At 41.8% G+C, this 26396-nt stretch overlaps 1 protein-coding gene across 1 annotated transcript in view; it reads left to right on the top strand.

Annotated features, from left to right (window-relative positions):
- NALCN (sodium leak channel, non-selective) overlaps nt 1-26396 on the top strand; it is a 302068-nt gene that overhangs the window by 85805 nt on the left and 189867 nt on the right. Inside the window, exons 8-10 of the mRNA XM_027557923.1 lie at nt 3622-3764; nt 3891-3995; nt 11433-11519. Coding sequence (XP_027413724.1) covers nt 3622-3764; nt 3891-3995; nt 11433-11519 — 335 coding nt within the window. The remainder of the gene's footprint in view (nt 1-3621; nt 3765-3890; nt 3996-11432; nt 11520-26396) is intronic.

Raw genomic sequence — 26396 nt, 5'->3', positions numbered from 1 at the left:
TCAACTTTCCTGCCCGTGTCAGCTTCAGTCTTGTCAACACTTCTTTTCCATTTGTGAATCCTGTAGTTAAAGCTTTCAACTCCCCTTTTCTAGAAGTATTCTATATTTAGCACTTGGGCGTTTAGAAATTCTCTCTCTGAAGAAATACATTTCAAGTACGAATCTTTATGACTTATAACAAAGTTTAACTTAGAAAATACATGTAAATATACAGATGCTTTTTTTTTTTTTTTTCTATATGGCCTTTTGATCTCATCTCAAAGCTTCAGTGCTGCGAATGGTGAGGTAACTGATAAAGTGGTTTTACTGGTGAGGCAAGGTGGTACCAAATGAGTACTTTTTTTCTTTTAATCCTTGTTACTTCTCATTTGCCCCCGTTTGCTGCTACACTTTTCTGCTGTTCTGGGTGCTTTGGAATTCGCTGATGCTCTGATTCTTCTTCCTGCACGCACAGACCCAGAGAGGCTGTCAGAAGTCAGCCAACGTTAGTGACCTCTGTCTTAGTTTGGACATTTGGTTGTATGCGCCTTCTAGTTTTCAATTTCTGGGTGATGAGCCCATGTATGGGTGGATATTGGTTATATGTCCTTTAATAATTTAATTCATTGATAGCAGTGGAATTTGTTGAGGTGAAAATGTTTCTCTATGTTGTATTTGTCTATCTTTCGGTTTTATAGATGGGGAAACCAGGGTACAGGTAGCAGGAGACAGAATTAATTGCCTCACAAACATGCAAGTCCCTGTTCCAGAACGACGGGGTTAATTCTAGTTCCCCTACTTATTCTCTGTGCCTTAGACAGATTCCCTATACTTGATGTGCTTTCTCTCTCCCATTTTCAAAAGAGGGACATAATGACACACACTCATAATGCCATGAAGGTTAAATACTGACTTTCCTCTTAATCATACCTCCAAAAATCTGCCCACATATTGTTCCCTTGCCCTTCTTTGCATTGTTAGGAGTATTTTCAATGAGAGAATTCTGCCTGAAAATACAAAGCCCTATTTAGTGATTTACTACCTTATGTTTTGGTGTTCAGTAAACACCATGGAAACCAAAGATGGGCTCCATTATATGAATTTTTGGTTACTTTAGTTTGTCCGATGAGTACGTGATTTCAAATGAAACCCAGTTCTCCAATTTACTTCATTTCAGTTAAAACTATAGCACCTAAAAGTGTTAAACCCCAAGTGTATATGGTACACGTCCTTTCTTTATTATATCTTTACTTGACTTGAATGCTAGTTTTATTTTCCACATTGTTACAGCAAATGCTATAGCCTAAAATTATTTTATTGCTAAAAATATTTAAATTGCCCTGGCTTGAACTCAGAAACAACTTTATCAAAATCCCAAGAATAACACTATTGGTACTACGTATAAAATAGATAACTAATTAGAACCTTAGTTTTCTGAATGTTGAGTTTTAAGCCAACTTTTTCATTCTCCTCTTTCACTTTCATCAAGAGGCTCTTTAGTTCTTCTTCACTTTCTGCCATAAGGGTGGTGTCATCTGCATATCTGAGGTTATTGATATTTCTCCCGGCAATCTTGATTCCAGCTTGTGCTTCCTCCAGCCCAGTGTTTCTCATGATGTACTCTGCATATAAGTTAAATAAGCAGAGTGACATTATACAGCCTTGACATACTCCTTTTCCTATTTGGAACCTGTCTGTTGTTCCATGTCCAGTTCCAACTGTTGCTTCCTGACCTGCATACAAATTTCTCAAGAGGCAGATCAGGTGGTCTGGTATGCCCGTCTCTTTCAGAATTTTCCACAGTTCATTGTGATCTGCACAGTCAAAGGCTTTGGCATAGTCAATAAAGCAGAAATAGATGTTTTTCTGGAACTCTCTTGCTTTTTCCATGATCCATCAGATATTGGAAATTTGATCTCTGGTTCCTCTGCCTTTTCTAAAACCAACTTGAACATCTGAAAGTTCACAGTTCACATATTTCTGAAACCTGGCTTGGAGAATGTTAAGCATTATTTTACTAGCGTGTGAGATGAGTGCAATTGTGTGGTAGTTTATGGCACCCCACTCCAGTACTCTTGCCTGGAGAATCCCATGGACGGAGGAGCCTGGAGGGCTGCAGTCCACCGGGTCGCTGAGGGTCGGACGTGACTGAGCGACTTCACTTTCACTTTTCACTTTCATGCATTGGAGAAGGAAATGGCAAACCACTCCAGTGTTCTTGCCTGGAGAATCCCAGGGACGGGAGAGCCTGGTGGGCTGCTGTCTATGGGGTCACACAGAGTCGGAAACGATTGAAGCGGCTTAGCAGCAGCAGCAGCTGTTTTTCTGGAGAAGGCAATGGCAACCCACTCCAGTACTCTTGTCTGGAAAATCCCATAGAGGGAGGAGCCTGGTGGGCTGCAGTCCATGGGTCACTAAGAGTCGGACACGACTGAGCGACTTCACTTTTCACTTTAAGAATTCTTTGGCATTGCCTTTCTTTGGGATTGGAATGAAAATTGACCTTTTCCAGTCCTGTGGCCACTGCTGAGTTCTCCAAATTTGCTGGCATATTGAGTGCAGCACTTTCACAGCATCATCTTTCAGGATTTGAAATAGCTCAACTGGAATTCCATCACTTCCACTAGCTTTGTGGCATCCAGTCCCATCACTTCATGGCAGATAGATGGGGAAACAGTGGAAACAGTGTCAGACTTTATTTTTCTGGGCTTCAAAATCACTGCAGATGGTGATTGCAGCCATGAAATTAAAAGATGCTAACTCCTTGGAAGGAAAGTTATGACCAACCTAGACAGCATATTAAAAAGCAGAGACATTACTTTGCCAACAAAGGTCCGTCTAGTCAAGGCTATGGTTTTTCCAGTAGTCATGTATGGATGTGAGAGTTGGATTATAAAGAAAGCTGAGTGCTGAAGAATTGAGGCTTTTGAACTGTGGTGTTGGAGGAGACTCTTGAGAGTCCCTTGGACTACAAGGAGATCCACCAGTCCATCCTAAAGGAAATCAGTCCTGGGTGTTCATTGGAAGGACTGATGTTGAAGCTGAAACTCCAATACTTTGGCCACCTGATGCAAAGAGCTGACTCATTGGAAAAGACCCTGATGCTGGGAAAGATTGAGGGCAGGAGGAGAAGGGGATGACAGAGGATGAGATGGCTGGATGGCATCACTGACTCGATGGATGTGAGTCTGAGTAAACTCCAGGAGTTGGTGATGGACAGGGAGGCCTGGCATGCTGCGGTTCATGGGGTCACAAAGAGTCGGACATGACTGAGCGACTGAACTAAACTGAATGAGAACCTACTGTGTAGCACAGGGAACTCTATTTAAGACTCTATGGTGACCTACCTGGGAAGGAAATCCAAATAGAAAGAGGAGATATATGTATAGGAATAGCTGATTCACTTTGCTGAACAGTAGAAACTGTTAATAACACAACATTGTAAAGCAGTGTTACTTCAAATAAAAAGAGAAATCCCGAGGAACAAGAACAATAAACGTTGCATGTGATTTGAGTCCCTTTAGAAGTGCTTTTATCATTGAGAAAATGATCATGGATAAATATTGTTTTTCTGAAAAATGTCTTCTCATTTCAAAAGTCCACCCCAACTCAGCCTGCCTCCCCCTCACTCTGTCTGGGCAGGAACCAGCATCTTCACTGTGTACGAGGCCGCTTCCCAGGAAGGCTGGGTGTTCCTCATGTACCGAGCCATCGACAGCTTTCCCCGCTGGCGTTCCTACTTCTACTTCATCACCCTGATCTTCTTCCTGGCCTGGCTTGTTAAGGTACTCGTGCAGTTCCTCCTCATCAGGTCTATGTTTTCTGGCAGTTTCTGCAGATCTTTTGGTTTTGATGGTCTTCCCTCCCTCTTGCCCAGCCTTTGGTAAGTGTGGTCTCTCGTTTTCTTGCAGAACGTGTTCATCGCTGTCATTATAGAAACATTTGCAGAAATCAGGGTGCAGTTTCAACAGATGTGGGGGTCGAGAAGCAGCACTACTTCCACGGCCACCACGCAGGTACCTACTGGGGGTGATGGCATCACCCGCAGACGATGACGTCATTCTCTCGAACTGGGCGTGTCCCTCTGCACCACCCTTGGGAACTGATGGAACTTGAGAAACGCCTCTTATCATGGGCTTTGGCGGCCAGACTCACTGAGGGAGCTGCTTAAACTTACAGATGCAAAGGCCCACACCCAGAAGAACCAAATCAGACCCTGGGGGTGATGGCACCTATTTTTTTTAACAGTTCCAGGGGTACGTTTGACACACAACCAGGCTTATCATCACATTTATTAGGTACTTTTGATTTGATTCTGCCTTCACATGTCCTCAAAGGGCTTGAAGATAAAATATAGCAACTAGACGGATTTCCCTGGTGATCCAGTGGCTAGGATTTAATACTCCCAATGCAGGGGGTCCAGGTTTATTCCCTGGTCAGAGAACTAGAACATGTTGCATCTAAGAATTTGCATGCTGCAACTAAGACTTGGCCCAGCCAAAGAAAAAAATCTAAGTGTGGCAACTGTAGAATTTCCCATTTTTATAAATACCCATATATTTGCAAACCAATATAATGGCCCATATGTAAATGATTAGAATTGTTCACTAGAAAATTTATTTCATTCAGAACAAAGTAATCATAAAAGAATAAATTATGAAAAAGACCCCTCAATTCCAAATTCTTTCCTGTGAATTTTGAGGAATTACTGAATGTTCAGAAGGTTTCCCCTATGCTTCTAAGAAATTGGAAGTGACCATGCTATACAAAAATAGCATGGCATTTATTACATAAAAGGGTAATTCAGATAAAATTCTTTGTTTTTATTTTTTGGCTTTGTTTTGCGTATTTGTTTATTTGATTAGAAAGGAAGAATAGATTTATAAATATCTTTTTCTGGTATTCAGTTCAGTTCAGTTTAGTCGCTCAGTCATGTCCGACTCTTTGCAACCCCATGAGTTGTAGCATGCCAGGCCTCCCTGTCCATCACCAACTCCCAGAGTTCACTCAAACTCACGTCCATGGAGTTGGTGATGCCATCCAGCCATCTCATCCTCTGCTGTCCCCTTTTCCTCCTGCCCCCAACCCCTCCCAGCATCAGAGACTTTTCCAATGAGTCAACTCTTCGCATGAGGTGGCCAAAGTACTGGAGTTTCAGCTTGAGCATCAGTCCTTCCAAAGAACACCCAGGACTCATCTCCTTTAGAATGGACTGGTTGGATCTCTTTGCAGTCCAAGGGACTCTCAAGAGTCTTCTCCAACACCACAGTTCAAAAGCATTAATTCTTCAGTGCTCAGCTTTCTTTACAGTCTAACTCTCACTTCCATACGTGACTACTGCAAAAACCATAGCCTTGACTAGACGGACCTTTGTTGGCAAAGTAATGTCTCTGCTTTTGAATATGCTATCTAGGTTGGTCATAACTTTCCTTCCAAGGAGTAAGCGTCTTTTATTTTCATGGCTGCAGTCACCATCTGTAGTGGTTTTGGAGCCCAGAAAAATAAAGTCTGACACTGTTTCCACTGTTTCCCCATCTATTTGCCATGAAGTGAGGGGACCAGATGTCATGATCTTAGTTTTCTGAATGTTGAGCTTTAAGCCAACTTTTTCACTCTCCTCCTTCACTTTCATCAAGAGGCTTTTTTTGAATCTTTATAAAAAAGAAAGATAATAAAAATTCCTAAATTGAGAATGAAATGCTTTTATGCCTCATAACTATTAACGTTAAATTTGAAGATAAATTTAAGTTTGTGAATATATATACATGTCTACTAAGACAAAGATTTCTGTTAAGGATTCAAGGTAAAAATTTTACTTTGAAAATCTCCAAATTGAACTTTTAATAATTATATAATTATTACTTTAAATAATATTTTATTTTTAAAAACAATTACATTTATGACTATGTATTAACTTTTTAAAGAAGAGAATTCAGGATAGTGGCTCACTGGGGTAGAGATGGGGAAGAAGAGGAATAAAATTAAGGAGAAGTGCAAAGGTAACAAAAATAATAATTATATTTAACAGCTAACAGCAAAAATCTATTAAACATGCTCATCTTTGGAAAAGCCTTATGCAGCATCTTCGTAATGTTGTGAAAGTTCGAATAGTCTAACCAGTTCCTTATAGATGAAATAGTATTAATATTTTCAGTTTTATCAAACTGCTATTCAACTTCCATGAAAGATTTTTTTAGGTGTCATCTAGGTTATATCACAGATGGCATGTAGGAAAACCTACAGTGAGTTCACCACATATTTCTGCTCTCATTTTTTCAAATGAACTCTGAGAAATTATACAGTACCAAGTGCATTGTTGGCTTGTCTTTTAAGTAGAGTGACACCCTCGTGAAGGTGTGTTTTCCAGAATAGACATTGAGAATGAAGTGTAATATACAGCTATGAACTCCACACAGAATCCACATTTGATATTCCCGAGAGAGGACCTAAAACGTCCTTCAAACCACATAATGCTCATTAAGTAACTCTTACTTGTCAAACCGCAGCTGGAAAAGTGGTGTTTGGAAACGCCACCAAATCAGCCAGTAGTTTTCCCAGGAAGTGAAATGTGGAGAGGCTGTGAACACAGTTGTACTAAATTGCTTGGATGCAAAATTGCCCTTAATCAGGAGGAATAAGCCAGTAATTCAGAGGTAATGCGTCTAGGTATTCGACAGAGGTAATCACACAGAGAATTGTGAAAAACCTTCATTAAGAAAAACGCTGTGGCTGAGGACCCGGTTGCTAGGCAACCGAAAGCTCCTGCAGCAGCCTCTCTGGTAAACCACCACTTGGGGTGCCTGGCAACAGGCCGCAGGCTCCGCCCAGCCTCTCCCCAGCCCCTCAGCAAGTGATCCAGATGCTTTTTTGTGTGTGGAAGGGAGAGATGTCCTCTGCCATGATTCTGTTACATTTGTAAAATCTGACACAACTTTGTGCCTAAGGACCTCTCGTTAGCTGGTTTAAAACACTGAATAGGAAGTTTCTAATTCTAATAAAGCAGATGGGCTTTCAGGAAATAAAATGCAAATGGTTGTGTATTGTGAAGCACACAGCCTTTCTGAAATGAAGCCAGTTCTCACCTTCCTCTAGTATGTAGGTCGTCTGCAGTTGTTCTCTATAAGGCATCCTCATAGAAAGCCGAAGAGGGTTTGGTGGACTCAGTGATGCTTCTAAGTCCCTGGACTTTCCCAGGTCTGTGTTTGTAGAAAGGGAAATTATACACATTAATAGGATAAAGTAGGGGCTTTCCAACATCTTAGGAGGTTCGATAGGAATTGGCTCTGATACAGGCTGTTCAGAGGCAAACGAGAATCAGAGATGAGAATGTTTTCTTTAAAATAGCAAAGCAACTTCCCTCCAAGTCACAGCACAGAAACAAATTACAGAAAAATTAATGCCAAAGGTCTTGTGGAGACCATAATAGAGCAGGACGCAGGAAAACATAGGGAAAATGATGTGGAAATTTTCGGATTAGTAATCAGTAGTTTGCCTGAACTCCAATGGGGAGGGTGTCTCTGGTGCCTGTAGTTATTAGACACGGGTCACTGTTGCTACTTGCTCAGTTATGTGTTGGGTTAAAGTGCTAGAGAGTCATACATCAGGATGCCATCGTCCCCTGTGTCAGCCCACAGAGGCGGGTCTGACGCCATGCTACAGGTCCGTAGCGGGTATTGGCCCAGAATTGGATGTTGGGATGGGCTGATGTGCTGTGGACTGTGGACAAATCCCCAGTCTAGAGTTGCATGCCCATCCTTAGACACTTCACCTTGGATATCTGTGGCCAGTCGCAGGGTCCTCTGATCTAGGCTGGTTCATGATAGGGATGAGCTTAGAACTGAAAGAACGACCAAACTGTAGGGCCCCGAAAGGCTATGTTTTATGAGATGAGAGACACAAGACAGCCTCTGCCCATCAAAACGCACCCAACTTGTATATACGAAGCATGGCCCAGTAAGGGCGTATTGGAAAAGTAAAGTTGCTCAGTCATGTCTGACTCTTTGTAACCCCGTGGACTGTAGCATACCAGTCTCCTCTGTGCATGGGATTTTCCTGGCAAGGGTACTGGAGTGGGTTGCCATTTCCTTCTCCAGAGGATCTTACCGACCCAGCGATCAAACTCGGGTTTCCCATATTGCAGGCAGACGCTTTACCGTCTGAGCCACCAGGGAAGCCCCAAGGTCACGTAAATAAATCTTCTGATTGTCTAAAGACAGCAATCATTCCTGGGTCTGTCACTGTCTCTGACTTGCTGGTTCATGTCTTCTGAAGAAGATGGAAGACTGATAAGGGTGGAGTTGATTCAAGGACACAGGGCTTCTTCCTCCTTTGTAGGTCCGTGAGCATTCTCAGAATACGGGTTCCTCCAATACCTGAACAACTTCTGTGTAAATATGTAGCTCAGATTAAAAGGCTGAAAGGCATAGATGAAAAGGCATGTGATTAAGAATGAAAAGAACTTCTCCTCTATAAAAAGACTGTGTACCACATTATGTTCCAAGACAACACTTTAGTAAAAATGTGTTTACTGCATTCTAAGACCATTGGTTTCCACATGAATATACATCATTAAAATATGTGAGAAAGCAATTTAGTGAAAGCAGTTTCTGGGAAGGGCTATTGTAGGAGGTACAATAGTGAGCTCCTTCTAATAAGAAACTATAGTAATGGAATAATACATTCATCACAGGAAGCCGTAAATGAGAATTGTGTTTTGTAACCCTGAGTCATGGAATATATTATTTAATAACAAAATCAAGTCAAGTATCTACCCTCATTATTTTGTGTGATAATGACTATTCCCCCCCCTTTTTTTTAAATGATTGATTTTGAAAGAACCCAAAGAGCCTGTGAATTTCAAAATAAATTTTGAATTTTCTTTTCATTAACAAATGTGTATATATGTCTTGGGTTTGGAATTTTAATTCCGTTGCTAGTGATTGTTCCTGTTACCAAGATTCATTCTCTTCCACCTACCATTAAGTAATCTGTTATTGTTGTTGCTGATGATGATATTCTGCCTAAACTAGAACACTCCTCAAAGCAAATTTCTTAGCTAAATCAAGTGATGCTTTATAAGACCCTAGCAAACAGTTGCAAACAGATAAGCATGAGATGATTCTCAAGACTGAAGTCTCCGTGGATCTCCATGTGATTGTACCAAGAGCGGAGTGCTCATTGGGAATATTCCATTAATTCATACACTGTCACAGCAAATCACAGCATGGTCTGCCCTATTGACTTTAAAGCCATCTTATTTAATTTTCATGATTATGTTGTGAAGTGGGTACCATTATTGTCTCTGCTTTGCAGATTAAAAAAGATAAGAATTGGAAAGTTAATTATTTGATCCAGTATTATGTACCTGGCAAATGGTGGAACTGGCACTCAAAACCAGCTTCCTTGGCCTTAAGGGTCTTTTTTTTTCCCCCACTCAGTTTTGCCCACTGAGATCCTACCTCCTTTTAATTTAGTCATTACAGACCCTGCTGTCAATGAACTATCTTTTTTTCTGGCATCTCTTCTCTTAAAAAACAAAAAGTTTTCTTTTTGGATGAAAGGTGGAGAAAAGGCAACTTTCATACATTATTACTAAGACTGTAAATTGGAGCATGCTTTTTACAAAACAGTTTGGCAGTATGTATCAGAAGCCTTAAAAACATATAAAGTATTTGACAAAGAGATTGCACTTCTAGTAATTTATCCTAAAAAAATTCTGGACAATGCTCAAAGATATACATTTGAGAATGTTTATGGAAGCATTTTGGTAAAAAAAAAAAAAAAAAAAACAGAGACAGAGAGGAAGAAGATTAACTCTAGCAATAAATTATTGATTTTAAGTTATAAAATTAGAATAAATGAACACCACTAAGTCATGATTGAACTTTATTGATATGGAAATATTCAAATAACATATTAATGCAATAGTGACTGGCAGGATCGCTTTTGTCTTTTCTCCTTAAAAGGAGACTTCGAGACATTTGACAGGTATTTTAAAAGGCTCTTATACATGTTTGCGTGTCACCCAACGTACGTATTCTGAGAATGAGCCTATTTGTGATGCCTGTGCTTGATTCTACCACTCATCATACCTTTTAGGATTCATTCTAAAAGGAATCAAAGTCCTGTAAATGGACAGCTGAAAAAAAATCATTTGTAATTGGGACCTTGAATCAGAGAACCTTTGTGTAAAGGTGCACCTCCACTTTGTCATTTTTAAAATACATATATGAGGACTTTCATGGCAGTTCAGTGGTTAAGGCTCAGTGCTTCTACTGCAGGGGGCCTGGGTTTGATCCCTGGTGGGGGATCTACAATCCTGCCTTCCTCATGGGAAAAAAAAAAAAAACTGGTCTACTACCTCTGTTACCAGGGGTTTGAAGTTATAAATCCTAGGTAATGGGATCTCGGCATCATCTCATATTTCCATCAATAATTACCCTAATGATCACAGGGTCAGTGTAACAGGAAGACATAAAGATGGCAAAGAAAGTGTTTACATGTGTGAAATAGTGAACTCGGACAGGAATAAAACAGTGAGTGCTTGTAGCTGTGACTTTTCTTAAAAAATAAAGAGCCACCCTATTCCACCACACTCGTACATGCACACCTAAGGAATTGAAAAGAAGATATATATTAGTGGGAAAATACTTATAAGTGGTAAATGCCTTCCAGCTTAGTGCATTATTGATAGATAACTAAATTTTGAGGTAGTGCAGTGTAAGATAGGTAACCTACACATCCAGCAACTTGGTTGTCCAGTTCAATGACTGAGAGATTTTAGTATCCTGTACAATCCTGAATTTCATCATATATGTGTTTTAAGATAAAAAAAAACTTCTTCCCTTCATAAATGTGTACATAAAGTTTTTGCTGAGCAGATTAATTGTGGCCTATGTAAACTGATTTCAGAAAGACTTTTAAGTGCTTTGTCATTCTCCTACCATTAAAACAGCACTCCCCTCTTTCTCTAGGCTACACACACATTTCTTATTCATCCTGAGAATGTTTTTCTTTTGGTTCAGTGAGAACTCTCCATTAAATAAAGATAAAAATTTGCCACTTTTTGTTAAAGCATGTCGTGCTTTGGTATTCTAATTATCATTTTCTCTGAGATCTAATATATAATAATCAACATAATGGGAATAAGATACCTACTGTAAAGTCTTACAAAGAAGAATATTTGAGTAATTCTATGCAGAACATATTCAAGGCAGAAAGGATCGGATACATAGCAAGTGCTCAATTAATGCAAGCCATTATCCTTATTATTATTATGCACTTAAGTTTGCAGTGTTAAAATGAACATTACTGGAATGACTCATGCTGTAAATATAAAAGTGTAAGAAGACAAATCTTTGATAACATAAAAATGTAAAAAGCTGGAGTCAAAGTTAGAGCTCTCAATGTTCCCTTGGAAGTGTTTCTGACTCATCTCCCTCTTTGTCTTGAAGATGTTTCATGAAGATGCTGCTGGCGGGTGGCAGCTGGTAGCCGTGGATGTCAACAAGCCCCAGGGACGCGCCCCAGCCTGCCTCCAGGTGCGGAACAATGCCATTTCTAAAACTCACCCCACAAAAGTCTTTGACTTCTTTTATACAGGGAAACCCATAGCGCTCCAAGCTCTAGATCTGCCCGAATGTGTGGGCAGTATTTTGCTCCATCCTGTATCCCCAGGACCTAGCATCTCTTTAGATACACACTAGGGATTTGGTAACTTTCCAGTGAACGAATGCACACAGGTAATAGACCAGTGGTACTGAATCAATGAGGAATTTTGTTGTCTCATTGAATCTTATAAAACTTCTCTTCTCCAAAGGCCTGAGTTATCTGGGGGGAGGGGCAGTCAAGATCATACTTGGCTTACGTGGGTGCCTTGCCGTGTTCCTGGGAAGGAACTGTGTGTAACACACAGTCTGCTGTTCTTTGCCTCTAGGCTTTCTAAGCAACGTGATGTAAGAAGGGTGGGTCGGAAAGATCTCCTGGAGAAGGGCATGGCAACCCACTCCAGTATTCTTGCTTGGAGAATTCACGGACAGAGGAGCCTGGCAGGCTACAGTCCATGGAGTCACAAAGAGTTGGACATGACTGAGCGACTAACGTGCTTTTACCCATAATATTGGGAAGGGTTTATTACCTGCTCCATGATGAGAACACACCTTCTGTCTTTCCTCTGGGTCTTTCTCCAGGTGGGGTACATTTCAAGGACTGGCAATTAAGAAGCAAAATACTGTCCTCTGAACCATTACTGTAGGCTGTACTTATATGGCAGTTTAATCATATATTTATTTGTTTCGATCCATTTACAGGATGGATCAGAAAAAGAGGAAGAGTTTATGATGAATATCAATACTATTACATACCATCCTGCACTTCTCTTTCTGTCATATATTTGATGGTGACAATGTTGCAAATAATTCAGTTTCTATTCCTCTGTACCTCAGTTGGTAAAGAATCTGCCTGCAACACAGGAGACCTGGGTTCAATCCCTGGGTCGGGAAGATCCCCTGGAGAAGGAAATGGCAACCCACTTTGGTACTCTTGCCTGGAAAATCCCATGGACAGAGGAGCCTGGCGGGCTACAGTCCATGGGGTCTCAAGAGTCAGCCACGACTTAGCTTCTAAACCACCATAACTACCTCTACTACTGCTATTACTACAGTAATAACAATAATAACAACCACTCTAGTAACAGCAGCTTCTTGCCTAAAGAGTACTTTCACTTACAAGATTCATTAATCCACCAGCTGATATTTACTGACACAAAGATAGTCCTGAACAAGACAAGCACAGCCCCTTTCTTCATGGAGCTTACAGGGTCCTATAGGGAGTGAGGAGAAAACCCAGCATTGAATTATGCTCAGTCATGTCCCACTCTTTGGGGCCCCATGGACTCTAGCCCTCCAGACTTCTCTGTCCATGGAATTTTCCAGGCAAGAATACTAAAATGGGTAGCCATGCCTTTCTCCAAGGGGTCTTCCCAACCTGGGCATCGAATTCACATCTCTCATGTCCTGTACTGACAGAGCCTTTGCGACTAGCACCAGCTGGGAAGGCACAGCATTGAACTAGCAATCCCAGGACAGATGGGTGTGCTAAAGAAGTAGCAGGGCATGCTGTGGGCCTAGGTCATTTGCAGTCCTTGCTCCTCGGACTCAGTGGATGCCGCAGTATTTAAACCAAGACCAAGGGAATGGGGCAGGTAATGACTCATGGTGAGGCCAGTACAGCCCTGTGCTGTGGAAAGATTGGCATCGCCTGCTGGCCTCCATAGACAAGGAAGTGGAGACCCAGATGGGTGCCTGAGTCCCCTGACCTCAACCAACACGGAGACACCAGGTCTCGTGCCTGGCCTTCTTGTTCCCTGTCCCATGCTCTCTCCAGCTGAGAAAAAGGTGCCAAGGAAAACACTAATTTGTAGCAGAAATAAATGATCAGCCTGCTGGGAGTGCCAAATCAGCGTCTTCTGTGCCCCAGAGGCATTGCTTAAAAGCTAGTCAGTGTGTGCTAATGGATGCCTCAAGGCTGCCGTCTGGAATCGGGAAGCCCAGCCTCTGCACTGCGAAGATTTGAGCTGGCAAGAGTTAGCGGAGGCGTGGTGGGGGTTACGGCACTGAGCAGGAAGGTCGGTGGAGGAGGGGACGGACCTCAGACTAGCCAGGCATGGGTGTGGCATCGGGGAGACAGGAGACAGCCCTGAGTGGGTGTTGTGGCACACCTGGTAAATTGTATGAATGATGATGCGTGTGACAACGTTGAGACAACAGAGAAAGAAGGCAGACACTTCGGGATGAGGCTGCCTTCAGCTCAGCATCCCACGTGGGGTCCTGAGCAGGCCCCATGTTTGGTCCAGGAGGAGCCAGTTTGAAAGAATATGGATGAAAAGCGTGATGGCCCAGGGGTCACCTGTTTGTATCAGGCATGACGAGACTGTGACCAAAGAGAAAGAGCACACTTCTACTTCTGGGTGAAAAATGAATGAATTCTTAATTCACTTACTAAAGAGAAAGAAAAATAAGTCAAGAATAAGTATTGAAGGTACAATGGTCGTGAAGTACTCACTCGGCTTTTACTAATGATTAATGTCGTCTAAAACTAGGAAACAGGAAATTTTTCATCTGAACCACCCACTCACTCACTGCCCCGCCCCCACTCCATCGTGCCTGGAATGTCTTTTTGTCTGTCTTTCCCCACTTCCCTGTGCTCTGCTGAGAGGCTCGTTGTCTGGGGTCAAGTTTTCTTTTCCTGCCTTAGGTCCTGGTTACGGGAACAAGATGGCTGGAAGTGATGGGGAATGTGAATAAGCCAAACCCCATTCCTGATTTCCTTTCATTTTTAATTTTTTTTCTCTTTTACTTTTTATTAATGTTGAATAGAAATTATTTTTACAACTGACCTTTTTTTTAAATTGAGATATGATTTGGATAGCTATAAAATTCACCAATTTAAAATGCATGATTCAGTGACCTTTAGTACATTCAAAGAGTTGTGTAACCATATATATGTCAGTTGATTTTTGACAGGGTACCAAAACTATTCAAGAGGGGAAAAAATAGTTTTTTCAACTAATAGTATTAGGACAACTGAATATCCACATGCAGAGGAATGAATTTGGACCCCTGTCTGATACACAAAAATTAATTCAGAGTGGATCACAGATCTAAATGTAAGAATAAAACTGTAAAACTCATGACACTAACAAAAAAGTAAAAAGTAGCCCTCAAATGATGAGAGAAAATATTTGCGAATCTGTTTCTGCTTGTGCTGCGACGGTCTCCAGCACAGGACCGCTCACATACCCTCTCAGCCTGCCTCCCAGCTGCAGACGTCCTTACTTTGTTCTATGACGTAATACCCAAGACAGCATCTTTCCTATGATGTAATACTCAGGACAGCACCTTTCCTGAGGGCGAACAAACCACCCCGTTGTAGCCTCTTAGGGAATAGGTTTTGAAGGTGGAGATATTTCAACTATGCTACTTAGCGTATAACCTTGAGCGTATTTCTTTACATGGGGGGGTAATACGTCCTCCTTGGCTGGTGAAAAATTCAGTGAGTATGTATGTTCTAGTCAAGAATTGTTTGGTTGCAAGGATCAGACCATATGGTCTCAGGGAGCATTTATTGTGAGTATAACCAGGCCTGCCGGGGGACTACGCTTACATGATTTCTCATCTTTGTTTCTGTCAGTGTATTTGTCTCTGTTTTCTCACCACAAAGACTAGCTTCCTTTTTTTTTTTTTTTTTTATGTTTATTGCTCCAATATGGCAGATTATGACTGAGTTTAGTAACCTCCTGTTTAAGGGTTTCGAAGACTCACCTGGGGACTTCCCAGGGGATCCAGTGACTGAAACTCTGTGCTTCCAATGCGGGGGCCCAGGTTCAATCCCTGGTCAGGGAACTAGATCCAACATGCCGCAGCTTAGACCTGGTGCAGTCAAATAAATAATAAATCTTTAAAAAAAAAAAAAAAACAATAGAGACTCACCAGAAAACATCCAAAGGGGAGTCGGAAGCTGGGAGGAATTTTATCCAAACAGGGAGATTGGCCAGATGCAGGAGGTCATGGGAATTGAATGCAAGCAGCAGGTTCATTTAAGCAAAGCACAAGGCTTTCCTGGGGTTTCCTAGGTGGCTCAGTGGTAGGCGTGAGTTCGATCCCTGGGTCGGAAGCTCCCCTGGAGGAGGGCATGGCAACCCACTCTAGTATTCTTGCCTGGAGAATCCCATGGACAGAAGAGCCTGGAAGTCTGCAGTCCATAGGGTCACAAAGAGTCGGACACAACAGAAGTGACTTAGTATGCCTACGTGCATTGAGGCAATAACATAATTCTTCTATGCGGTGTGGCCAAAACCATTTAGAAATTTTCTTTAAGGGTGTCTTTCAGTGTGAGTCTCAGAAAAGTGAAAAGTTATAATGGACTCTTTGCATATCAAACAGTCACTTAGCTGTTTAAACTCAATTTTAGCATCAGCGATGGCCGCCCTGACGAGGTAACCCTCATGCACGATAAATAGAACACGGCTAAATTGGAACCTCGTTCCTAGGCGGCTGCTGTGACTAGCCATTTTTCTCCCACCTCTCAGGTGGGAGTTTTCACCTCCTGACAGTTTGACAGATGCGGCTGCACCGTTGTGAGTCTTCTTGCAACACATACCCAGTGATCTGTTATCTTGAAGAAAGTCAGTGACAAGAAAATGAAAGTATGCCTGAGCCCTAGCCTGCCCCAGCTCAGTTTCTCTCTGGTAACACCCCCTCGTGTGCCTCCTTCTATAAAGAACAGAAATGATAGGCTTTTACCATAAGTAGGTCAAATTGCGGCAAAATTATTACTATGATGTTTTAATGCTTTTTGAGGAAATTTCCATTGAAGGTGAAGATTGGAGGAGGGGTAGATTGTATGATATGTGTATTTAGAGAGAGAAAGAGACATCCTAGACACTTTGCTTTTTCTTTTTTTGGCCTTGCCACACGGCATGCAGGATCTTAGTTCCCCAGCCAGGGATCGAACCTGTGCCCCTGGCAGTGGAAGCCCAGAGTCCTAACTACTGGATCACCAGGGAAGGCCCTTTCCATTCAGTTCAATCACTCAATCATGTCCGATTCTTTAGGACCCCATGGACTGCAGTATGCCAGGATTTCCTGTCCATCACCAACTTCCACAGCTTACTCAAACTCATGTCCATCAAGTCAGTGATGCCATCCAACCATCTCATCCTTTGTCATCCCTTTCTCTTCCTGCCTTCAATGTTGCCCAGCATCAGGGGCTTTTCCAATGAGTTGGCCCTTTACATCATGTGGCCAAAATATTGGAGCTTCAGCTTCAGCATCAATCCTTCCAGTGAATATTCAGGACTGATTTCCTTTAGGATGGACAGTTTTGATCCCCTTAGAAGACCCCTTAGGTGCTCCTTAAATATCTATCTTCTTAATGAACCTTCCCATGAATTGGTAGATAATTCCAAGAACTGACTGAGCCCAGGAGAATGTAGGTTCCATCTGCAAGCAGACCTCTTCCACCTTACAGTCCCATGTGGGAAGATGGAATGGTCCAGCCGCAACAGTATGGCCCAGGAGAAGCTCGGACTGTTGGCTAAATCTCCCAGAGACTCAGCTTCCTCACCTGAAAAAATGGGCGATGTCTCTCAGCAGCTTATAAGGATGAAAACTGACACACATAAAATACCTACCACGGTGTGTGGGTTGCAGCGGGTCGCTCAGTCCATAGAGATGGCTGTTGTTATCCTTAGTATACAGTTCTCTCCTAACTCTTTCACTTCAAGTGTTCTATTTAGTTCCAGGAAGTCAGCTCTCGTTATCCTTAGTATACAGTTCTCTCCTAACTCTTTCACTTCAAGTGTTCTATTTAGTTCCAGGAAGTCAGCTCTCGTTATCCTTAGTATACAGTTCTCTCCTAACTCTTTCACTTCAGGTGTTCTATTTAGTTCCAGGAAGTCAGCTCTCATGCACCCGGTAGTCCGTGACGTCACAGCCTTCCCTTCTCGCTTGCCCTGCCCTCCAGCTGTTAGAAGTGTAAATCTCAGTGTCCAGCAGACACGGGCCCAGGTGTTCTCATGGACATATCACCACCCACCCCGCCCACCCCTCCCCATATGGAAAGCAGGCTTTTCCTGCAACTCCAGAAACCTCTACACCAACCTGTAAGGCACTGCTCGTGGTCCTCCCCAAATCTGACCGGTTTGCAAGTCTGTCGTTAATTCAGTCTTTTGCATTTCTCCGAATCATTCCTTCCATCCCATGCTAAGGTCCTTGCCCTGAAAATCAGATCATAGCTTCCTCGGTACAGTGACCTCTGACTCCTCGATTATATTCGGTTGGTTTCTCTCTGCTTCCAGCTGTTTCCACTGTAGCTCTCACATGATAATCAGTGAGCAGATATTGCGAGGGGGGTTATATGTGGATGTGCCCATGAGTAGGCTTTCATGTAGAAAAGCACACACTCTCACACACAGCGGACACAAATTCTTACTCTCCCCTCACGCAGCTGTCAGCGATCCCTCCCCAAAACACATGCACCCACACACACCCTCATCTTTATTTTCTTTTTTTATTATTATTGTTTTATTTTCTGTCTGCTCCACTCTATATGTCAGATCTTAGTTCCCCGACCAGGGATCGAACCTACACTCCGTCCATTGGAAGGTGAATCTTAATCACTGGACCACCAAGGAAGTCCCTCCTCCTCGTTTCTCTAACAGTAGAACAGAAAATGGGCTTCCCTGGTGGCTCAGCTGGTGAAGAATCTGCCTGCAATGAGGGAGACCTGGGTTTGATCCCTGGGTTGGGAAGATCCCCTGCAGAAGGGAAAGGCTACCCGCTTCAGTATTCTGGCCTGGAGAAGTCCATGGACTATATAGTCCATGGCATCTCAAAGAGTCAGACATAACTGAACAACTTTCACTTTCAGAGCATAAAACAGCTGGCTTGGAGAAATCTCTTGTCGGGGTAGGGGGGGTGAATGGAAGAAAATAATTATTCTATAAAAGCACAGAATGAGAATTAAGAACAGGGAGAATAAAATAGCTAAAGGCAATACAGAACAAGAAGGTACATAAGAGTTTAATCCAAAAAGACCTACATGAGTAGGCACCTGTGTAGTCTTGGAACCAGTGTGGCCAAATAAACTAAGGAGAGGGCTCTACTCTGTACAACCTCAGTTGTAAATATTCCATACATAGATATTTAAATATATATTACATTCTCTATATACTCAATATATATGCATTTTAAATAGTAGTTATACTCAGAATAGATACCAGCAGACTAACAAAAAATAAAATGAAATTATTAGTGCTATTTTTTTATTTCTTCTCCTATCTTACTGTGTTTAAATGGTTTTATTGTCTTTGATTTTTGAGCTAATTGGAAGAAAGAAATATTCAGATCATCTTAAAATTATTTGTTTCAGATGATCACAAACTAAATTCCTGTATCACTGTATATGTTCATCTTCTCTTTCAAGTAAGTCCTATATGAATGTCTAACAGATAGTCGTGGAAGACAAATTTCCATCAAATATCTGTGGCATTGTCGCCTTTGGAAAAATGAGGGGTACTTTGTTCTTGCAGGTCTTGATTTCTGGGGTTAAATATGCAGCTTCTTTAAACTGTCATCCAGGGCTTGAAATTGCCATGTATTTCCTCAGTGTTCAACACAATTGCTACCATCCTAGAGTCTGGAAAAGCAGCATGACTCTCTCCCTGCCCTAAGGCTGATGACAGCTTTGGACAATGTAAAAAGCAGTCATTTTGTACTTGCAGTATTTCTGGTTTGTTTTTTCCAAACCTGCAAATTTCTTAAATACTTGAAGGTTTTCAAAGTGAGTCTTCCACTTCAAGATACTATATAGCTTAAATTTTTTTATTGATTTCTGCATTCATCAAATGTAACAACCTAAGTCTTTTATGACATTGGGCACTACCCTTATGGCAGAAAGTAAAGAGGAACTAAAAAGCCTCTTGATGAAGGTGAAAGTCGAGAGTGAAAAAGTTGGCTTAAAGCCCAACATTCAGAAAACGAAGATCATGGCATCCGGTCCCATCACTTCATGGGAAATAGATGGGGAAACAGTGGAAACAGTGTCAGACTTTATTTTTCTGGGCTCCAGAATCACTGCAGATGGTGACTAGAGCCATGAAATTAAAAGACGCTTACTCCTTGGAAGGAAAGTTATGACCAACCTAGATAGCATATTCAAAAGCAGAGACATTACTTTGCCAACAAAGGTTCATCTAGTCAAGGCTATGGTTTTTCCAGTGGTCATGTATGGATGTGAGAGTTGGACTGTGAAGAAGGCTGAGTGCCGAAGAATTGATGCTTTTGAACTGTGGTGTTGGAGGAGACTCTTTCAAGGCCCTTGGACTGCAAGGAGATCCAACCAGTCCATTCTGAAGGAGATCAGCCCTGGGATTTCTTTGGAGGGAATGATGCTAAAGCTGAAACTCCAGTACTTTGGCCACCTTATGCGAAGAGTTGACTCATTGGAAAAGACTCTAATCCTGGGAGGGATTGGGGGCAAGAGGAGAAGGGACAACAGAGGATGAGATGGCTGGATGGCATCACTGACTCGATGGATGTGAGTCTGAGTGAACTCCAGGAGTTGGTGATGGACAGGGAGGACTGGCATGCTGTGGTTCATGGGGTCGCAAAGAGTCGGACATGACTGAGCGACTGATCTGATCTGATATGATAGAGTTATTTGAGAAAAACACCTAATTAACTTCATTTTTGAGTTTGTGATTTCCCTCTTGAATTTAAAATAAAGGTTTTATGTTCACCTTCCCACTATTGAAAACTAAAACTAAAAAAATATATATAAAAATAAATTTCAAGGGATTCTGTACGTAGACATTTTAATTAGCTTTGAAATGTCAATTGGTAGAGATACCAAGCGAACATTTCATGCAAAGATGGGCTCAATAAAGGACAGAAATGGTATGGACCTAACATAAGCAGAAGATATTAAGAAGAGGTGGCAAGAATACACAGAAGAACTGTACAAAAAAGAGCTTCACGACCCAATATCATGATGGTGTGATCACTCACCTAGAGCCAGACATCCTGGAATGTGAAGTCAAGTGGGCCTTAGAAAGCATCACTACGAACAAAGCTAGTGGAGGTGATGGAACTGCAGTTGAGCTCTTTCAAATCCTGAGAGATGATGCTGTGAAAGTGCTGCACTCAATATGCCAGCAAATTTGGAAAACTCAGCAGTGGCCACAGGACTGGAAAAGGTCAGTTTTCATTCCAATCCCAAAGAAAGGCAATGCCAGAGAATGCTCGAACTACTGCACAATTGCACTCATCTCACACGCTAGTAAAGTAATGCTCAAAATTCTCCAAGCCAGGCTTCAGCAATACATGAACCATGAACTTCCTGATGTTCAAGCTGGTTTTAGAAAAGGCAGAGGAACCAGAGATCAAATTGCCAACATCCAGTGGAGCATTGGAAAAGCAAGAGAGTTCTGGAAAAACATCTATTTCTGCTTTATTGACTATGCCAAAGCCTTTGACTGTGTGGATCACAATAAACTGTGGGAAATTCATAAAGATATGGGAATACCAGAGCATCTGACCTGTCTCTTGAGAAACCTGTATGCAGGTCAGGAAGCAACAGTTAGAACTGGACATGAAACAACAGACTGGTTCCAAATAGGAAAAGGAGTACGTCAAGGCTGTATATTGTCACCCTGCTTATTTCACTTCTATGCAGAGTACATCATGAGAAACGCTGGGCTGGAAGAAGCACAAGCTGGAATCAAGATTGCCGAGAGAAATACCAGTAACCTCAGATGTGCAGATGACAGCACCCTTATGGCAGAAAGTGAAGAGGAACTAAAAAGCCTCTTGATGAAAGTGAAAGAGGGGAGTGAAAAAGTTGAGCTTAAAGCTCAACATTCAGAAAACGAAGATCATGGCATCCGGTCCCATCACTTCATGGCAAATAGATGGGGAAACAGTGGAAACAGTGTCAGACCTAATTTTGGGGGGCTCCAAAATCACTGCAGATGGTGATTACAGCCATGAAATTAAAAGACGCTTACTCCTTGGAAGGAAAGTTATGACCAACCTAGATAGCATATTGAAAAGCAGAGATATTACTTTGGCAACAAAGCTCTGTCTAGTCAAGGCTATGGTTTTTCCTGTGGTCATGTATGATGTGAGAGTTGGACTGTGAAGAAAGCTGAGCACTGAAGAATTGATGCTTTTGAACTGTGGTGTTGGATAAGACTCTTGAGAGTCCCTTGGACTGCAAGGAGACCCAACCAGTCCATTCTAAAGGAGATCAGTCCTGGGTGTTCATTGGAAGGACTGATGTTGAAGCTGAAACTCCAATACTTTGGCCACCTCATGTGAAGAATTGACTCATTGGAAAAGACTCTGATGCTGGGAGGGATTGGGAGCAGAAGGAGAAGGGGACAACAGAGGATGAGATGGCTGGATGGCATCACTGACTCGATGGACATGAGTTTGAGTGAACTCCAGGAGTTGAATATGGACAGGGAGGCCTGGCGTGCTGTGATTCATGGGGTCGCAGAGTCGGACACGACTGAGGGACTGAACTGGAACTGAACTGGAATGTCAACTAAAGTGTCTTTGAAGAACTTAAAACCATCATGGTTTTAAGTGTCCCATCTAGTGTCTGTTTAAGACCCTCAACTTTTCACTAAAGTATTCATGAGGACAAGCAGAAACGCCCCATAATTCTGAACTAAGCACTTTTTGTCACAGTCCATTCAGTAACTGTTTGGTTGGTGGAGCTGTAGTGGGAAACATAGACAGTGTTAGCGCCTGCACTCTGGCATTGCACTTCTCCTTGACTGCAAGTCAGAAACAGAGGGCCCTGAAGCAGGGAGGCTCAGGTAAGAAATATACCGACAGAGGCTCATTTCCGCGCTGTGAGTGCTCCCGCATGGCCCAGAGATGCTCGCTGCCTTCGTGGGAGGCCACCTGTGGATTTCCTTCTGCCCTTTCATTCTGCAAGGACATGCCGGGGCAGGCAGAAGGGAAAGGCAGAGTTTCTAAGGATAGCTATTGGTTCTGTTTCTAGTATTGCTATACAAAATGGGTATATGCTCAGTTGCATCCAACTCTTTGCAACCCCGTGAACTGTATAGCCCACCAGGCTCCTCTTCCCATGGAACTCTCCAGGCAAGAATACTGGATGGATTGCCATTCCCTTCTCCAGGGGATCTGCCTGACCCAGGGATTGAACTTGCGTCTCCTGCATGCTTTACCACTGCGCCACCTGGGAAGCCCATTACATAAAGATATTTCCTGTTTCACACAAATCCTTTGTATTGGACAGAATTATTCTGTATCTTGATTATAAAAGTAGCAACTATCCAGATGTCTTCTAAGAGGAGGGGAAGAAATAGCACTTGCAAACAGGAGATTATTTTAGGCTTTTTGCATTTGCTCTTTTGCGTTATGATCTTGTTCTTAGGCTCATGGCTCATATGCAGGATGGTTTCTGAGAATTTCACCTTGTAATTTCATTGTTCTCCAAATATGTTTATTTTGAAATCTAACTAAAACACAACTTTTATTTTTTTTAATTTTATTTTATTTTTAAACTTTACATAATTGTATTAGTTTTGCCAAACATCAAAATGAATCCACCACAGGCATACATGTGCTCCCCATCCTGAACCCTCCCCACTCCTCCCTCCCCATACCATCCCTCTGGGTTGTCCCAGTGCACCAGCCCCAAGCATCCAGTATCGTGCATTGAACCTGGACTGGCATCTCGTTTCATACATGATATTTTACATGTTTCAATGCCATTCTCCCAAATCTTCCCACCCTCTCCCTCTCCCACAGAGTCCATAAGACTGTTCTATACATCAGTGTCTCTTTTGCTGTCTCGTACACAGGGTTATTGTTACCCTCTTTCTAAATTCCATATATATGCATTAGTATACTGTATTGGTGTTTTTCCTTCTGGCTTACTTCACTCTGTATAATAGGTTCCAGTTTCATCCACCTCATTAGAACTGATTCAAATGTATTCTTTTTAATGGCTGAGTAATACTCCATTGTGTATATGTACCATAGCTTGCTTATCCATTCATCTGCTGATGGACATCTAGGTTGCTTCCATGTCCTGGCTATTATAAACAGTGCTGTGATGAACATTGGGGTACACGTGTCTCTTTCCCTTCTGGTTTCCTCAGAGTGTATGCCCAGCAGTGGGATTGCTGGATCATAAGGCAGTTCTATTTACAGTTTTTTAAGGAATCTCCAGACTGTTCTCCATAGTGGCTGTACTAGTTTGCATTCCCACCAACAGTGTAAGAGGGTTCCCTTTTCTCCACACCCTCTCCAGCATTTATTATTTGTAGACTTTTGGATCGCAGCCATTCTGACTGGTGTGAGATGGTACCTCATAGTGGCTTTGATTTGCATTTCTCTGATAATGAGTGATGTTGAGCATCTTTTCATGTGTTTGTTAGCCATCTGTATGTCTTCTTTGGAGAAATGTCTATTTAGTTCTTTGGCCCATTTTTTGATTGGGTCATTTATTTTTCTGGAGTTGAGCTGTAGGAGTTGCTTGTATATGTTTGAGATTAGTTGTTTGTCAGTTGCTTCATTTGCTATTATTTTCTCCCGTTCTGAAAGCTGTCTTTTCACCTTGCTAATAGTTTCCTTTGATGTGCAGAAGCTTTTAAGGTTAATTAGGTCCCATTTGTTTATTTTTGCTTTTATTTCCAATATTCTGGGAGATGGGTCATAGAGGATCCTGCTGTGATGTATGTCGGAGAGTGTTTTGCCTATGTTCTCCTCTAGGAGTTTTATAGTTTCTGGTCTTACGTTGAGATCTTTAATCCATTTTGAGTTTATTTTTGTGTATGGTGTTAGAAAGTGGTCTAGTTTCATTCTTTTACAAGTGGTTGACCAGATTTCCCAGCACCACTTGTTAAAGAGATTGTCTTTAATCCATTGTATATTCTTGCCTCCTTTGTCAAAGATAAGGTGTCCATATGTGTGTGGATTTATCTCTGGGCTTTCTATTTTGTTCCATTGATCTATATTTCTCTCTTTGTGCCAGTACCATACTGTCTTGATAACTGTGGCTTTATAGTAGAGCCTGAAGTCAGGTAGGTTGATTCCTCCAGTTCCATTCTTCTTTCTCAGGATCGCTTTGGCTATTCGAGGTTTTTTGTATTTCCATACAAATTGTGAAGTTATTTGTTCTAGCTCTGTGAAGAATACTGTTGGTAGCTTGATAGGGATTGCATTGAATCTATAAATTGCTTTGGGTAGTATACTCATTTTCACTATATTGATTCTTCCAATCCATGAACATGGTATATTTCTCCATCTATTAGTGTCCTCTTTGATTTCTTTCACCAGTGTTTTATGGTTTTCTATATATAGGTCTTTAGTTTCTTTAGGTAGATATATTCCTAAGTATTTTATTCTTTCCGTTACAATGGTGAATGGAATTGTTTCCTTAATTTCTCTTTCTGTTTTCTCATTATTAGTGTATAGGAATGCAAGGGATTTCTATGTGTTGATTTTATATCCTGCAACTTTACTATAGTCATTGATTAGTTCTAGTAATTTTCTGGTGGAGTCTTTAGGGTTTTCTATGTAGAGGATCATGTCATTTGCAAACAGTGAGAGTTTTACTTCTTCTTTTCCAATTTGGATTCCTTTTATTTCTTTTTCTGCTCTGATTGCTGTGGCCAAAACTTCCATAACTATGTTGAATAGTAATGGTGAAAGTGGGCACCCTTGTCTTGTTCCTGACTTTAGAGGAAATGCTTTCAATTTTTCACCATTGAGGATAATGTTTGCTGTAAAACACAACTTTTAGTAGCTGGCTGAAACAGTGTTCTGTGCATAAAATTTGTTTACCAGGGTAGGATATTTTATTCATTCAAGCAGCAATTTAAAGAAAGATTTGAGGACTTTCCTGGTGGCTCAGTGGTAAAGAATCCTACTGTCAGGCAGGAGACACGGGTTCAATCCCTGATCAGGGAAGATCCCACATGCTATAGAGCAACTAAGGCTGTGTTCCACAATTATTGAGCCTGTGCTCTACAATAAGAGCACTTCTCCCACTGCAGTGAGAAGCCAGAGCATCACAGCTCGAGAGGACCTCCTGCTCACTGCAACTAGAGAAAAGCCCAAGCAACAGTGAAGACCCAGCACAGCCATAAATAAATAAGTAAAATTATGTTTTTAAAAAACTTGGAATCTTTAAAAACAAAAGAAAGATTTGAGTTCTGAGCTGTACTATTGTGACCTCCTAGGCCACTGTTTGGATTTGTTAGATGCCTGCCTACAGAGTCTTCAGAATGTTTAAGGCACTATTCTATCAGAAAGCTTACTGAACAAATGAAAAGGAAGAACTCTTATGGAGTCCTTAAGCATTCATGCCACTAAAAATGAGACAACTTAAGACCTTTTTGAAAATCTATAAATTTCCCTGATCCCTCTCAAGATCAGTTATCTCTTTGACTTGATTTCTCCTCTTGTATCTTCTTACCTTCCCCATAGGGCTTCTTCAGTGGCGCTAATGGTAGAGTACCCACCTGCCAATGCAGAGTACATGAGAGACTCAGGTTCAATCCCTGGGTTGGGAAGATCCCCTGGAGGAGGGCCTGTCAACCCACTCCAGTATTCTTGCCTGGAGAATGTCATGGACAGAGGAACTTGACAGACTACAGTCCATGGGGTCGCAAAGAGTCAGACACGACTGAGCGACTAAGCTCACACGCACCTTCCCCATAAGCAACTGACTGTATCTCTACCTTTAAATACCTAGAGTGTTTTCAAATACAGCAATAATAATAAACATTGTGGAGTGTAAGATGCCTGCTCTGACATCTACACCATTTAGACTCCATCCTGTTTAGACTCAATGCTAAATAGCCTCGTTTATAT

This window comes from Bos indicus x Bos taurus, chromosome 12 (assembly GCF_003369695.1).
Source record: "Bos indicus x Bos taurus breed Angus x Brahman F1 hybrid chromosome 12, Bos_hybrid_MaternalHap_v2.0, whole genome shotgun sequence".
NCBI lineage: Eukaryota > Metazoa > Chordata > Mammalia > Artiodactyla > Bovidae > Bos > Bos indicus x Bos taurus.
The sequence above is the reverse complement of the archived record's forward strand: the minus strand, read 5'-3'. Positions and strand labels throughout refer to the sequence as shown.